At 41.2% G+C, this 17,070-nt stretch overlaps 1 protein-coding gene across 6 annotated transcripts in view; it reads left to right on the top strand.

Moving 5' to 3' along the window:
- PDCD1LG2 (programmed cell death 1 ligand 2) overlaps positions 1–17,070 on the top strand; it is a 100,522-nt gene that overhangs the window by 10,033 nt on the left and 73,419 nt on the right. For 5 of the 6 annotated variants that reach the window (XM_045468025.1, XM_045468027.1, XM_045468026.1 and 2 more), the window contains exons 2-3: positions 2,391–2,456; positions 11,839–12,144. In XM_045468025.1, coding sequence (XP_045323981.1) covers positions 2,391–2,456; positions 11,839–12,144 — 372 coding nt within the window. Of the gene's footprint in view, positions 1–2,315; positions 2,457–11,838; positions 12,145–17,070 lie in introns of all 6 variants that reach the window. The other variant, XM_045468029.1, reaches the window with a different exon arrangement.

The following is a 17,070-nucleotide window of genomic DNA, read 5'->3' as shown; positions in this document are numbered from 1 at the left end:
CTAAAACAAACAAGACAACAAACAAACCAGGCTCATAGATACAGAGAACAGATTGGTGGTTGCCAGAGGCAGGTGTTTAGGGGTGGGAGAAATGGGTAAACTGTTTTTGTTTTGTTTCTAATTTTAAAAATTAAAAAAAAAAAAACAGGACTTCTTAGAGAAAGGTTAATTGTGTGTGTGGGCAATAGACACATGAAGTCAACTTAAGGCAATTTGTACAGAAAGCAAACAAACTTTCCAAGATTGATAGGATCGTGTGAAAAGCAAACAGAGGCTACCTTGAAGGGGCTTCCAGTAGCCAAAACTATAATGATTTAATCTATAAAGGGACAATTATTATCTTTTTAAAAACCCTCAAAATGGGATCAGAGACCTAAATATAAGAACTGAAGCTATAAAATAGAAGAAAACATAAATCTTTGTGACCTTGGATTAGGCAATGGTTTCTTAGATATGACACCTAAAGCACAAGCAATAAAAAAGAAAATAGATAAATGGGGCTTCATCAGAATTAAAATAATTTGTGCTTTAAAATTAAATTAAATTAAAATATTTGTGCTTCAAAGAACATTATCAAGAAGCTGAAAAGACAAGTTGCAGAGTGGGATAAAGTGTTTGCAAATTATATATCTGATAAACAGTTTGGCAATTTCTCAAAAAGTAAACATAGAGTTACTATTTAACCAAACAGTTACACTCCAACATATCCAAGAGAATTGGAAACATGTCTACACAAAAATTTGTACATGAGTGTCCATAGCAGCATAATTCATAAAAGCCAGCAAGTAGGAACAACCCAAATGGATCATTGGTGTATGAATGGCTAGACAAGATGTGGTATAGTTATACAATGAAATACTATTCTACCATTAAAAGGAATGAAGTACTGATAGGTGCTACAGCATAAATGAATTTTGAAAATATTAAGCTCAGTGGAAGAAGCTGGATTCAAAAGGCCACAATGTGTAATTCCATTTAAATGAAATATCCAGAATATGGAAAACAATAGAGACAGAAAGTGTATTGGTGGTTGCCAGAGGTTGGAAGGAGAGGGAAGGGAAATTGGGAAGTTTCTGTCAATGGGTATTGGGTTCCTTTCTGGGGGGTAATGAAAAGAATCCAAACTTAGATAGTGGTGTGGGTTTCACAATTCTGTGACTATACTAAAAACCACTGAATTGTACCACTTAATTGTCTGTGTTTTCCGTATTTATGTACATACACATGCATGCACGTGTACACACACACACACACACACACATAATCCTCTGTTGTATGTCAGTTACACTTCAATAATGCTGTTGGGAAAAAATAAATTTAAAGAACAAATGTATATTCGTATATAACATATGCCACTTCTCACCTCCACCAGCTCCATCACTCAATCCAACCTATCTTCATCTCTGCGTAAACATGCCTCACTGATCATCCTGCTTCTCATCTTGTCCAACCCACTCTCCTTCCCAAGAGTCTGTTGTCTACACCAAAGCTGAGTCCTCTTTTAAAAATGCAATGAGATCAGGTCATTCACCAGATCTAAATCCTCTGCTGGCTTTCCATCACACTGAGACCTCAGAGCAGATCTGCTTGTACCTGATTTGGATGTATGGCTCCAACCAATTTCCCTTGGAGAAATGGTTCCATAGCTAATAAAATTTTGAAAGCCTCTGTGAGGACAGAATAGCTGACAGTAGTATATCCTGTCCCTTTTGCCTCAGCCACCAGAAGTCCTGGGATGGGAGAAAGCCTGTGAGCAAATGTGGAAGCTTAGGAGTTTTAGCAAGATCAAGGTTGAGCACCCGCTCAATGTCGCCACTTCTGTGCTCTCCCTGTCTAACCTGCTTAGTAACAGGTAGTTCAGATAATGGGCAAACTCCATCACAACACTCAAAAGAACTTGTCACTTTACCTGCTCAGGGAAATATCAAGTGCTTATTGAGAATTTAGTTCTGTTCTACTGTATGCTATCTTTGAGTACCTAACTCCCAGAGTTCAAGCCCACCTCAAGAAGCTGGTATGCATTATTCATTTGACAATCATTTGATTTTCAAGGATCCACTACTGAAAAATCTATAGGAGGCTTTGTGAAAGGGACAAGGAGGTTCAGACAATCAGCAGTGTGGGTGACTCGTGAGGACTGGTTCATATTCAGAGAAGGAAGAGCTTCTAATTTGGATCGATAAAGAATGCCTCACTTCCCCTCACCCCCTCTCCGGCATTCAACTTATAACTTCTCTTCCAGGCTCTGCTCTGCCCCCTCTGCTGCCCCCTCACCCCCAGAACAGTTGTTTATGAGTCATTTTCCCTGTTTTCAGGAATGAGCAAATCACCAAATCACAAGATCCAGCAAAACTGCAGAAGGCCCTGAGACTTTCAATTATTTGTTTCAGATCGGGTACAGAGCATGTTCCTCCTGCTGATGTTGAGCTTGGGAAAGCAGCTTCATCAGACAGCAGGTAAGAAAGGGCAAAGGGAGGGGCCTGAGAAAGAGGAATAGGCAGCTGACCCATAGCTGAAGCCAATGGTGAAAATGAGGTCCTCAGGCTGAAGGCTTTCTTTGAGAGGAAGTGTGATTACTGTCACATGCGCAGTAAAAAGAAGGGTGCCCAGGATGGCTTGTATTTTCCCATGCCCATGTCTTACAGGAACAGTAACCATTAGGCAGATGAAGATACTGGAATTCAGAAAGCTATTTAATTTTCCTGAGATTATGTAGTCATTAGGCATCACAGGCAAGCTTCCTGCAGAACTTTCTACCTTACCAGCCTACAGTGATGATGAGAATCAAGCATGGCCGACAATCCCTAGTCTTCCCACTTGGAATGGGTGTTTGGAGTTAAGTTTGATCATGGACATATACTGAATGTTGATACTACACATTTACAAAACCAAAAAATATGTACGATGAATTATGTTTATGAATTAGCCAAAAGGAAACTGTAAACATATCGTGTCTTGGGGCACCTGAGTGGCTCATTCGGTTAAGCATTGGACTCTTGATTTTGGCTCAGGTCATGATCTCGCAGTTCATGGGTTTGAGCCCCACATGGCACTTGACAGTGTGGAGACTGCTTGGGATTCTCTCTCTCTCCCTCTCTCTCTGCCCCTCCCCCATGCTCCCTCTCTCTCTCTCAAAATAAATAAACTTTTAAAAAATCTAAAAAAGAAAAGAAAAAGTAAAGTGGCTCTATATATTTCGTTGGACATGCCATGCTGTAATTTATTTATCCAGCCCTTTATTGATGGAAATTTTAGTTATTTCAAAAAAATTTTTTTGAGTCTTGCTGGATTAATGCTTGGAAAAAGTCTGCTTCCTAAAGACTGTGATGAAAACGAACTCAGGGTATGACTCAGGTAAACCATTTATCATGAACGCTTTCCTTACCTGTGTGCCCTGTGTGTGGTGCTCTATTCTGTTATCTGTAAAACAATTTAAAATTTGAAGAGAAAAATTGGCAGAAAACATTTCATTTTTTAAACATTTATTCATTTTTTTGATATGAAATTTATTGTCAAATTGGTTTCCATACAACACCCAGTGCTCCTCCCAACAGGTGCCCTCCTCAATGCCCATCACCCACCCTCCCCTCCCCCCCCACCCCCCATAAGCCCTCAGTTTATTCTCAGTTTAAACATTTATTCATTTTTAAATCAGCATACAGTAACGTTTAATCTTTTTAGTAAAAACATCTATGAGTTTTTGGCAAACATGTAGTCCTATAACCACCCCTACAATCAACATCCATAACAGTTGTACCACTTGCCAAACAAACACACAAAAACCATCCCTAAACTCTTAAAGCCAGGTGCCCACTGTTCTCTGTGTTTTACCTTTTCTAGGATGTCATGCTAATGGGATTATTCGTTAGATATGCTTTCTGTCTGGCTTCTTTCACTTAGCATAATGCAATTGAGATTTAGCAATATTGTTAGATATATCAATAGTTCATTCCTTTTTTCTTGTTGAGTAGTATTCCACTGTATGTACATACCAGAGTTTGCTTATTCATTCCCCAGTTGAGGGACTTTTGGGTTGTTTCCTGTTTTGGGGCAATTATGAATCAAGTTACTATAAATGTTTATATATAGATTTTCATTTTAATTTCACTTGGGTAAACACCTAGGAGTAGGATGGCTGGGTCATATGGGAAGTAAATATTTAACTTTATAAGAAACCACTAAGCCTTTCCATAGTGGCTATACCATTTTTACATTCCCCTTGCAAAGTGTGAGAGCTCCAATTGTTTCACATTCTTGGCAGCACTTGGCATTGACGTTGTCATTTTTTTTTTAAGTCATGCTAATAGGTGTGTAGAATTATCTCCTTGTGTTTTAATTTGCATTTTCCTAATATCTAGGAAAATAGATATTTCTTAATATCTAGGGATGATGAGCATATTTTCACATGGCAGTTGGACATCTATATGTCTTCTTTGGTAAAATCTGTATTCAAACTATTTCACCATTTTTAACTAGAATTCAGAAAAGCTATTTAATGTACCCAAGATTATGTAGTCATTAGGTGTCGCAGGCAAGTTTCCCTTAAAACTAATATCCTTTCTACCTTACCAGCCTACAGTGATGATAATCATCAAAAATGGCAGACTTATTGGGGTGCCTGGGTGGCTCAGTCGGCTAAGCATCCGACTTCAGCTCAGGTCATGATCTCATTGTTTGTGAGTTTGAGCCCCGCGTTGGGCTCTGTGCTGACAGTGCGGAGCCTGGAGCCTTCTTTGGATTCTGTGTCTCCCTCTCTCTCTGTGTCCCTCCCCTGCTCATGCTCTGTCTCTCTCACTCTCAAAAATGATTAAATGTTTTTAAAAATGGCAGACTTATGAAGTTTTTTTCATTTTCTTATTAAGTTTTTAGAATTCTTTGTATTTTCTAGATGCGAGTCCTTTATCAGACGCATGATATGCAAATATTTTCTCTCAGTCTGTGGCTCATTTTTCATTCTCTTACCAGTGTCTTTTGCACAGCAAAGATTTTAATTTAGATGGAATCCAATTTGTCTTTGTTTTCTTATATGAACTGTGCTTTTGGTGAGATGGCTAAGAACTCTGCCTAATCCAAACTCTCAAAGATTTTTTCCTATCTTTTCTTCTAAACATTTTATTTATTTAAACATTTTTTTTCAATGTTTATTTCTTTTGAGAGACAGAGCGTGAGCGGGGAAGGGGGAGAGAGAGAGGGAGACTCAGAATCCAAAGCAGACTCCAGGCTCCAAGCTGTCAGCACAGAGCGTGACATGGGACTTGAACTCACAAGCTGTGAGATCATGACCTGAGCCGAAGTCAGAGGCTTAACCAGCTGAGACACCCAGGCGCCTCTCTTCTAAACATTTTATAGTTGTACATTCTTAGGCTTACCATCCATCTTGAGTTGATTGTTGTCATCAAAGATATAAAGTATAGGTTGAAGATCTTTTTTTTTTTTTTTTTGGCATGTGGATGTCCAATTTCTTGAGCCCCATGTGTTGAAAAGACTATCCTTTCCCCATGACTCACCTTTGCACCTTTGTCAAACATCGATTGACCATCTTTGTGTGGATCTACTTCTGGACTCCATTCTGTAATCTGTTCTGTTGATCTCTGTGTGTACACTTTCATCCATAGCACACTCTTCGAATTTCTGTAATGTTGTGGTTCTTTTCTTATAATTGAATTTCAAAACCTAAGAACATCTTGTAACCCAGATACATTTAAGGGGAAATATTCATTTCTTTACTTTGTCATGTCTTGGGGGGAAAAGTAACCCAATTGTTATTCCTTTTATTGATGTTTTCTTCTTTCTTCATCCTCCAGAGAAGAATAAAACCAGGGGGGCACATGACCATGGTGATGCTTGAGGTCACTCTGCGGGTGGGGACCACACCCTGGGTCACTCCACTTAAACTATCTTCAGCCTCTGAAACCACTTGTTTGGACCCCTGAGGTATACAAGGCAGAAAATCAGGTTTGGGAAAGGATTTCTAAGAACTGAGATGCACCCAGGCCGTTTTCCTACAAAGAGAAGCAGATGAATCAGGTGCCCAGAACAGGCTTCTATCCTAAAGCAGGAACTATAGTTTTCTGAAGACTGTGGTTGTGTAAAGCAGCCCCCACCTTTCAAGTTCATTAAGTACACAGTCTGAAAAAAACACTTAAGCTTCTGTTATTAAATGGGGGAAAAAAAGTATAAAATTAGCTTAAAGGGGAAGCTATCTTGGGAGGTAATGCAAATGATTTGTTTTGTGTTTCTGGAGATGTGACAGGTGCTGACTCCTATTGATGCCTGATTGCAAATAAAGTGCACAGCTTCCCCAAGAGCTTTCAGAAAGGTCCAGCACTACTCAAAACAGCTGCTTTGATCTGATTAAAAAGCTGCGTATATGAATTTTGCATGCCGTGGCCAAATTTTTTTACCCTTTAATTCAGTCAGGGGGCCCAAATGATAGGAAAACCTGTTTTGCTCTAGGTTTTGCCTGCTTAATTTTGTAGTTGTGGAAACTTTCTGATTTTTTCCTTTGTCTCATAACTTTAGGAGTTCAATGCTAGGTTAAAGCATAATTTCATAACTATATTAACTTCAAGCTATATTACAAAGGTATAGTCATCAAAACAGTATAGTACTGGCATAAAAACAGACACATCACTCAATCGAACAGAATAAAGAACCCAGAAATAAGTACACATGCACAGACATACACACAGAGAAAGAAAATATATTTTTGTTATTTTTGTTATAAAGCTGAAAAGTGTATCTATGTCATTTGTGGATGTATTGTATACATGCCAGTGGATATATAGTCATATCTGGAGAATTGTTAGCACAGGCTTTCAAGACACGGAGATCTGAGCTGAAATCCCCACTCCATGAGCTGCCATTCTTTGATCCTGGGCAAGTGGTATCACTTCTGTAAGCCTACATTTCCCCACCATAAGACAGGCATGGTAACTCCCACCTTGCAGAGTTTGGGGAACATCAAATGAGATGCTGATGTAAAGGTTAGCTCAGCGTCTGGCTCATTGTGTTCAATAAATGTTAGCTATCTCTGCTTCCCAGTAACAGTCCAAACGCGGGCTAGTGTTAGAACTCTTGTTTCCCAGACACGAATGTTGACATGACTCAACTCAACTTTGTTGGAGTGCAGAGTCTGCTTCTCTAGTCTGAGGAACAGCTTGAGATTCTAAATTCCTAACTTGCTCTGAGGTAAAGCTGAGGGCACTTTGAAAGGCAGGACAATAAAAGGCGTTTGTGTGTGCAGGTGTTTTATTGATCTAACCAGTGGTTCTCAATACCTCTACACGTTAGAAGCTCTCAAGGAAATTTTGTTTTAAAATTGATGCTGGCCTCACAAAAGAATTAGAATTTATATTTACAGGATCCAAGGTGGTACTCCTGTATCCCTTGGGTAAATTCCTAGCAGTGCTGATGCACAGGGGCACTTGTACCCCAATGTTTAGAGCAGCACTCTCAACAATAGCCAAATTATGGAAAGAGCCTAAATGTCCATCAACTGATGAATGGATAAAGAAATTGTGGTTCATATACACAATGGAGTACTATGTGGCAATGAGAAAGAATGAAATATGGCCCTTTGTAGCAACATGGATGGAACTGGAGAGTGTTATGCTAAGTGAAATAAGCCATACAGAGAAAGACAGATACCATATGTTTTCACTCTTATGTGGATCCTGAGAAACTTAACAGAAACCCATGGGGAGGGGAAGGAAAAAAAGAAAAAGAGGTTAGAGTGGGAGAGAGCCCAAGCATAAGAGACTCTTAAAAACTGAGAACAAACTGAGGGTTGATGGGGGGGTGGGAGGGAGGGGAGGGTGGGTGATGGGTATTGAGGAGGGCACCTGTTGGGATGAGCACTGGGTGTTGTATGGAAACCAATTTTACAATAAATTTCATATATTAAAATAAATAAATAAATAAAAATAAAGGATCCAAGGTGGGGCCTGGTATTTTTTAAAAAAGTCTTTCAGGGGCGCCTGGGTGGCGCAGTCGGTTAAGCGTCCGACTTCAGCCAGGTCACGATCTCGCGGTCCGTGAGTTCGAGCCCCGCGTCAGGCTCTGGGCTGATGGCTCAGAGCCTGGAGCCTGTTTCCGATTCTGTGTCTCCCTCTCTCTCTGCCCCTCCCCCGTTCATGCTCTGTCTCTCTCTGTCCCAAAAATAAATAAACGTTGAAAAAAAAAAAAAGTCTTTCAGGTGATTCCAATGACGGCCAGAGCTGAGGCACTCTGCTTAGTGATTCCGCTGTGCATCGAGGCTTGAGAAAAATCTCTTCACACAGTTGTTTGCAAGCATGTTTTTATCTCCTCTGCAATTTACAATAAGCAAGAATAATTTAGGATTTTAAACGTGTATTTCATTTCCTAAACTCATTTTTATATGATGATCAAGCTCAAAGCTTTGCATGTCTTAGAAGCTTTGAGACAAAACTACACCAAATAAGAACTCATCCTCTAGTTACCCTGGGCCATCAGATATTTGATTCATGTTTGCTAATTGCTCTTTCCTCCTGTGAACATAAACTGAAAACTGTTCACCTGCCTAAGAGGTAACGTACTTTATGCCACAGCCCCTGCACACACACTCTGTATAAGGCAGAGGAGAGAAGCAAGCAGAAAATGGATTTTTGTCAAAGGCCCAGAGCGTAAAGAGGGGAGTTCTGCCCTCTGCTATGGGGAGTTCCAGAGGAAGTTACAGACTGTCTCTCTCTGTCATGAGAAGAAAGCCTAAGTGTGGTAAATAAATTTGTTAAATAAATTCAATAGAGGCAACACCCAAAGTCTTCTGACACTTGTTATATCTCAGATTCAGGGACTGAACTTTCTCGCAAGCCCCATTTCTCTTCCCTGTTTCCTGCTTTATCATGTGTAATAAGATAACATAAGGAGAGTAAGAGTAAATCCCTGCATCTGGCACACAGAAGATGGTTACTATGCATTGGTGAAAGAATCGGTAAATAGTACTCTTCAGGCCAGAGTGCATTTGATAGCAGATAGCTCTGTCTTGGTTATAGGGGGACTTCATAACTCAAAGTTTGGAGATGGTTCCCATCATCAAGGGGTCTACCCTTAAGAGGGTCCTATTATGGAGACCCAGGGTGAGAGGTATTACTCTCAGGTGTTCAGTGGATTTCATGAAATGGAATCATGCAGGAAATTCAGAAGCACAAATCTCTTTCCACACGTGTCATTCCAGAGTCTTCTCAATCTGTCCAAGCAAACGCAGGTGTGATTAGCAGTGTTTTACAGAGAGGCCCTCATGTTATACACCTGCCCCCGCCCCATCCTGCACCACAGAATGCTGGGCAGATATGAACTCTAGCAGTGTTAGAAAGTCACCTTCATGTTCTGGTCATGGTTGAAATCGGGTTTGGAGGCAAGATATAAACTTGCCAATCATTTTCGATAAATGTCAAGTTTTGTGCATAACTATCAAGTTTGCTGTGTGATGATTAAGAATGACAGTCTGTGCAATTTGGGTAAGTTGCAGTTTGATGAGAGGAAAACAGAAGTGAGTATGGTTAGGCTTGTCCTTTCTTCTTCTTCTCCCTCTTTCTGTCATTTATTTGCCTTTAACTGGAACTTAGTGTGTGCTAGGCACTAGAGATACCACAACAGACTCAACCTGGTCACTGCCTTCAAAGTCTTGCAGGATAGTAGAAGGAGAAACTCAAGTCAGAAGAGAAATTGCCATGTGAATCCTTCAAGCAATAGGAAACCCAAAATTTACATATACTGTAAAATCTGTTGCCCAAGATGGTCAGGGAATGGGCTGTCCTGGTTGATAAAATATCGTGGTCAATAAAGAAAGGCCATGTATTGCATAGGTGGAATTGGATTACCACTTCCCCAAGAATTAAAACATGGTACAAAAGAAAGGAACTGATGTTTACGGACTGCCTGCTACCTGCCAAAATAAGGCACTTCATATGTGCTATTTTGCCTAGTTTTCCCCCACAATACTTAGATGCAGATTCTAACCTTACACCTGTATAGATAAAGAAGCAAAAACTCACAGAGCTAAATGACATGTTCAAGATCAAAGCACTCATAGTCTCAATACTAGTCAAGGTTCATCTGTCACTAAATCCCATGCTCTAACTGTACCACTTTTTATAATGGTAAAAACTCCTTGAGTAGCATCTGCTTAGATGCCATCCCCAAGTATGTGTTGAATAGATGTTTTGACTAATCAAATTAATGGATGAAGGAAGGAAGCTCTCCTGAATACAGTTTTGTCTAATCTTTTGTCAGGATTCAGAAATGACTTTAAGATCTTGCTGCACCTTGGTCATAATGAATATCCGTCCGTTAATGATGGAGGCAGCATAATTTTCTACAGTTGCCCACACTTTATCCATGCATACACCACCTTCGTTCATTTTGCTTTGCTTTACCACTCTTCATGCTATTGCTTTTATGGGATTCTTTAAATCAACTCAGCTTTAATTTTTTGAACAAAATGGTATACCCCTGTGGTAAATGGAAAACCAGTATAGTATCACTGTTACTGGTAAATAGAGGATACGAACAAAAACAAGTGCAACAAAAGTAGTGTTATTAAATTCTACCCAAATCTACAGTATCTGCCTGGGAACTTCCTGTTTTATTAAAAGAAGAAATAGCGATTGTCGGAGGTGTGAGAGTCTAATTGCAAATTATATGTTGTTTGAAAGACTGAAGTAGAATTGAAGAGGAAATACATTTCTCTCTGGGTAATTCAGTTCCCTTTAGGCCTTAATTCTACCCTAGATAAAATTATTTCATGTGCTTCGTAGGTGCCTCATATTTTGGGAAATACCTTTGCAGTAGAAACTATTGATTTTTAAGTCAAACATCTAACTGGCTCTAAATTTTGACTTTACTAATTGTATGTCCTAGAATGAATCACTTTGAGCCAGTTTCTTCAACTCTAAAACAGTAATAATAATACATATTTCATGGTTATATTTTCAGGATTAAGTGGCATAGTTATAACAAGCCTAGCACTTGGGGTGCCTGGGTGGCTCAGTCGGTTAAGCATCTGACTTTGGCTCAGGTCATGATCTCATAGTCCGTGAGTTTGAGCCCCACATCAGGCTCTGTGCTGACAGCTCAGAGCCTGGAGCCAGCTTCAGATTCTGTGTCTCCCTGTCTCTCTGCCCCTTCCCCACTCACACTCTGGCTCTCTCTGTCTCAAAAATAAATAAACATTAAAAACAAAAAGAATAACGAGCCTAGCACAGTGCCTGGTGCATAACAGGCATACACTAAACATTAGTTCTATTCCTCTCTTCTCCTTATTGACAGAAAATAAACTTCTCCAATGGGGTTGTATGATGTGATGGGTGAGGGCACTAGGGACATACCTAGGTCTGATCCTGGCTACTTTTCTGTGCCTCCGTTTCATTTTCTAAAAAGAGGATGGCTCTACCTTGCTGGCTTCCTGGGAGGACAAAATGAGACTGTGTGTTAGCAGATGCCTAGCATATACTAAGAACTCAACAAATGATAGTTGTTACTATTACTATCACTTGTGAGGGGAGGTAGTATTTGGCAGGGAATGATATAATTTGATCCATATGGAGAAAATGAGTCTGGGTAATAGCTGACAGGCGAGCCATCAGCTCCACAGTTGTGGAGGGTTGAGAGAAGAGAACTACCTCACAACAGTGGATCCAGAATTCCACTCTTGCCCAGACAGAATAGGGCACAGCAGAGAAGGAGCCCAAAGGACTGCCCAATGCGTGACAGGTGTCTCCTGGAAAATGGGGGTGTGATGGGTCTCCTCAGCTCCCACTCTGCATGGAACTGAAATGTGAAGGCAGACAATGGGAGAATGTTTTGTGTTCTGTTCAGCTTTATTCACAGTGATGGTCTCCCAGGAACTATACACAGTAGACTACGGCAGCAATGTGACCCTGGAGTGTAATTTTGACACTGAAGGTCATGTGGAACTCAAGGACTTAAGGGCCAGTCTGCAGAAGGTGGAAAACAATACATCTTTGCACAGTGAAAGAGCCACTTTGCTGGAGGAGCATCTGTCTCTGGGGAAGGCCTTATTCCACATCCCTCGGGTGCAAGTGAGTGATGCAGGACAGTATCGCTGCCTGATCATCTATAGGGTCGCCGGGGACTACAAGTACCTGACTCTGAAAGTCAAAGGTGAGTAGTTGCAAGGACGAGAATCTTTGGAGGCATCGGCACAAGCAAAAACTGGGAGATGGTTACAAGGAGACCGGGCAGTCTTAGAGCAAACAGAAGCACCTGCGCAGAAGTATTTTTTAATCTCTGAGTGTAACGCAGCTGAGGTGAGGGGAAATAGGGGCAGGAGTTGCAAGGATAATGTGGGTCTGGAGGGAAGGCAGGAAATGCGTCCCTGAAAGGCGGGAGGACACCAAAGCTAAGTCCTGCCTTGCCCACAGTCCTCCAAAGGAACAACACTGACCTGATTGTTAAGCTCCTCTTTGAGAGAAGCTCATTCCTCTGGTCCAGAGTTTTTTAAGCCATGGTTTGCCAACCATTAATGGATGGAAGTATCAATTTAGTGAGTAGCAAGCAGGTTAGGTGTCTTTTTCCCAACAAAATGAATGAGCAAAATGAATAGATCAGAAGGCATCACATAGTAGGGCTGAGTGTTGTCTTGTGACACTCTTGTTTCAGAGGTGTGTGTGTGTGTGTGTTGGTTGGTTGGTTGGTTTGTAATGTAAAATATTTTTGCTCACTCTGGGTCACAGTTTAAGAAGTTTGGAAAACACTGCTCTTGTCCAAGCTTCACCTATTGCAGATGAAGCAGCTAAAGTCCAGAGAAGTCAAGTGGGTAGGCTGGGGGAGCCCCATTAAGTCAATAGCTGTCCCCATTCCTCTAGGTTAAGGGCTCTCCTTACCCCGATACAAGCCAAGAACCTAAATCCGAAGAGAATCTTCAAGTTCGTGTTTGTTCTGGAAAAGGTCATTTTGGAAAAGACCATAAAAGAAGAACAGATTTGGCTCTGTTCATCAGCTTGTGTTTTTCATCCTGCCCGGACTGCTCTGGGTTTTTTCTCTGTCCCCTTCCAATCTCACCCATTAGGCCTCAGAGGATCTGTTCTGTCTTCTGGAAAGTCCATAGACTTTGGTCCCTAAAGACCATTGACCTTGGCAGCAATGTTGTAACTTTATGATCTGGCACAAAGAAGGACAAACTAGAAGGGTTAGACATAAGGGTGAATGTTGTTTCCACCTGTGGCCTTGGGCAGGTTATTTCACCTTTCACAATCTCACATTTTTCTTATTTGTAAGACGATAACAATAGTAGCACCTACCACATAGGATTATTGTAAAAATTGAGATAATGAACATAGAGAACTAAGCATGGTGCTTGGCACATGGTGAGTGTCCAGGGAGTGGGTTTAAAGACCTCCTCTCATCTCAGCCATCAATAAGTCATCAGGAAAGTCATGTGCCTGGATGTAACTGACTTCCACCTTCACTGCATTTCCTACATCCAGAACTGGAATGAACGCTACAACTTTGAAGTCAGCCTGAGTTCAATTAATGGGAAGAAAGAGGGCTCTACATTGTCATGATCTCCTAATGTGTTCAGTATCTTCACCCCTCACTCCCTGACTCCACGTTTGTTAATCTCTGTTTAAGTGCTGTAATGCATCTAGGGTCTCTGGGCAATTGGGGGCCAGTCATTTCACGCTTTCTGTCCAATTGAAGGCTGCCCTTCATTCCTGGAAAGCCACTCTGCCAGCTTCATCACCTAGCTCAGGGATGACTCAGGTGTGGAACAGGTTAATTCCTTAAATCCGAATTATTTATTCTTTAAATCATTGATGGTCTTTGAACTAAGGTAGATGGATATACAAAAACTATACTAAGGTACATGGATACATGAAGACAGTTTTAGGAAATGAGTTTCTAATTCCTAATCTTCCCCAACTACTCTTTCCCCAAATTGAGTGTGCCTGAGAATACGCCTTCCAGGCAAGTCTCTTGGGGTTCCCCTAAAACACTTCCTCTTTGATCATTGCCTTCTTCCACTTCATAAAAAGTGTGCCTCCCACCCATTGTGAATATGGTGCATTGCCCTGGGGCATAGAAAAACATGGCGCTGACCAAAAGAGTGATTGGAAATATTGATACCATATCAAACTTTAAAGACTAATAAATACTTCTGAAAAATAAGTGATATCAAGTTCTGTGTTCAACAAATTTGGAGAAGGCCCTAATAGAGTTAATAGATGATAGCAAAAAATGAAATAGTTTTTTTTTCCATGTAAATCATAATGAAGTGACATTCCTGTAACAAAACTGCTTCTACTCCCACTTACTTATTCACATGAGTAAGCCCTTCTTGCCACAAAAAATGGAAAATCAGAAATAGAACCGATGCTTACCCTTGCCTCATTCCAACCACAAAGTCATATACATCCTCAGATAACTGGACAAGTTGAAAAAGAGAACCCCATCCATCCTATTAAGAGATACATTTCTAGTCAACTTGCCTTTTTATGCTTAATCATTATCACCATTTTTACATTTGGATCTTACATGTGCTGATAATAATAGAAATGAGATTTCCTTTTTTTAGTATTTTAAATGTTTTTATTTATTTTTGAGAGAGAGACAGACAGGCAGATCATGCGCAGGGGAGCAGCAGAGAGAGAGGGAGACCCAGAATCTGAAGCAGGCTCCAGGCTCCAAGCTGTCAGCACAGAGCCTGATGCGGGGCCCGAACTCACCAATGCCAGATCATGACCTGAGCTGAAGTTGGTTGCTTAACCAACTGAGCCACCCAGGTGCCTCAGAAATTAGATTTCAGTGCACAAGAAAACTATGAACACTTGAAGCCTCGTGATTACAAGGAAAAAAACGACCCTCAAGAGCGAGATGTATTTTGTTGTTGCAAAGAAACATAAGGATAATCAATAAAAGAACTTCCAAACATGTTGCGTTAGGACAAAATGCTGCATAAAAAGTGGCATGGGAGCGGAGGGTCACAGAATGACACAGTGTGAAAGAGAAACCGTGTAAAACTCGGACCATTAGAGGAGAATTTTTGTATATATTTTTCCACAGATGGTGGCGTGTATAAAAGATATCTAGCTATCTTTTGCCCTCTAGACAGCATTAGATACATCTGTGAGAGTCAAATCATTGTTTTACTTAAAATATAAATATTTACAAAACGGTAAACATAATCTGTTTTCCCAAAATAGAAACTTAGGAAAATTTTTAAGAACCATCCTAAGACGTGTGAGAAGGGGCATACTGCATCCAAGTCCTTTTAGAAGGAATGCAAGCAATAACAGGAAAAGCTGAAGACCGTCAGCTGAGAGTATTCTAACCTGATCAGGGGTCTCTGGAGAAAGCAGGGGAGATTTGGGACCTTAGTAAGGATTTGCTTCAACGAAACACGACTAGAGGAAGGATGTGCTTTTTCCTTAAAATGCCTCATCTATGGCATAAACTTGAAAACAGGTTTATAGCAACTTCTTGGACGTCCGGGCAATATTTCATATGAAATACAGTGAAAAGAGAGCTAACTTCAAAAGTACAGGTAAGTCAATACTAGGTAGAGTGGCTCGAGAGTCCAGAAGAGAGGTTTCTGAAGGGGAAGGCTGCCACTACAGGACTGTGAGTAACCTGTCCGAGGGAGGTCAGGGGGCATGGCCTAAGAGAAGAGCGCCATGACCCCGAGAGGCCAGAGAGGCCAGGGCTTGCGCCCTCAGGTTGAGAACTGGCCTATGCAAAGGATCCCAGACAGTCCCAGAACAAGCCGTAAGAACAGAAGAGCCAAAGCAGCCTGAAGTCTCCAGGCAGGGTGGGAGATGGGGATGGGAGACGGCCAACCCCCAGAACAGGCTGAGGCTCACGGAAGTGTTTCCAACCGGTGAAAAAGCCCAAGCTCCATGGGCATACAGCTTGAGCAAGTCGAGGAAGGAGGTGGCAAGGCTTCCATTTTTCTCTCACAATGGCCTTCACCCTAAGGAGGGCAAGACAAAGGGCATGGGTGGGGTGGGGGGGAACAGCCCAAGGGAAGTGATGCAGCCTGGAAAAGATAATGACAGCCTCTGGACCTACAGAAAGCATTTGCTTAAGACACTTACTAATAGGGCTAAATCTCTCCTTTCAGTGCCTTTCCCTGAAACAGTGCCTTTCCCCTTTGGGGAAACAAAAGGGTAATAAGGAAAGCTGGAGTTAATTAAGAAAACAATGTCCCGAATTCTGAAATGAGGAAAAGTGCCTGCAACTTACAAACTATTTAACCTGAAGTTCCTCTGCAGCTCATTTAACAGACAAATTGGGAGCAAGCCTAAAAGATTTATTTCAGCAATTACTACAAACCCGCCTATGTTCTGTTAAGACCGAGGTATTTGTAAAACTATATTTTTTCACCTTAATTACTATCATTATGATAGAGCAGATAATACAATGTGCAGCTTTCTCTTTATTTCAGAAATGCTAGAGTTGCCAGTAGCATAGGGATCATATAGTGAGAGACGACCAGGGAAACAAAAACCATTTAAACCAGTAGAAATTTCAATCAGAAAATAGCAATTCTTTTGATGGAACAGACTGAACAGCCAACCTGGGAACAGTGTGGCAAATCGGCAATTAGCAAGAGCAAGAAGCTGTTGCCCGCACTGGACTGGAGGGAGAGGCGGAAGGCAGGAGTACTGGAGTTCAAAGGCCAAGGTCATTCTACAGACGCTAGAACCACAACGGGCCCATCCAGTGGTAGCAGGAGCCGAGGAAGAGATGTGGGTGCTGGTGGAGAGGCCCCTATAGCATAGAGCATAGGGGAGAAATACCCCGACTTCTCCCTCCCGCTTGCCCTCCAGTCTTCCCACCATGCCTCCTATTGGCTGTCAGGAGCCTGGGGAGATAGCCTGCAGGAGTCTCCTAGATCATTCATTTAGTAAAATTGATCTCATGACCTTAGACTGTATTAAAACCCTGTGTTGGGCCTAAAATGTGCTCCACACATAGGAAGTAATTTGTCCCACTATACTTTGTGCTGCTTAGGTAAAGTCTGGAATATAGGTCATGTTATACTGGCAAACAAAGTGAATCCAAGTCTGGTCTGAAAACTGTCCTCTG

This window comes from Leopardus geoffroyi, chromosome D4 (assembly GCF_018350155.1).
Source record: "Leopardus geoffroyi isolate Oge1 chromosome D4, O.geoffroyi_Oge1_pat1.0, whole genome shotgun sequence".
Taxonomy (NCBI): domain Eukaryota; kingdom Metazoa; phylum Chordata; class Mammalia; order Carnivora; family Felidae; genus Leopardus; species Leopardus geoffroyi.
This window is presented reverse-complemented; position numbering and strand designations above follow the sequence as displayed.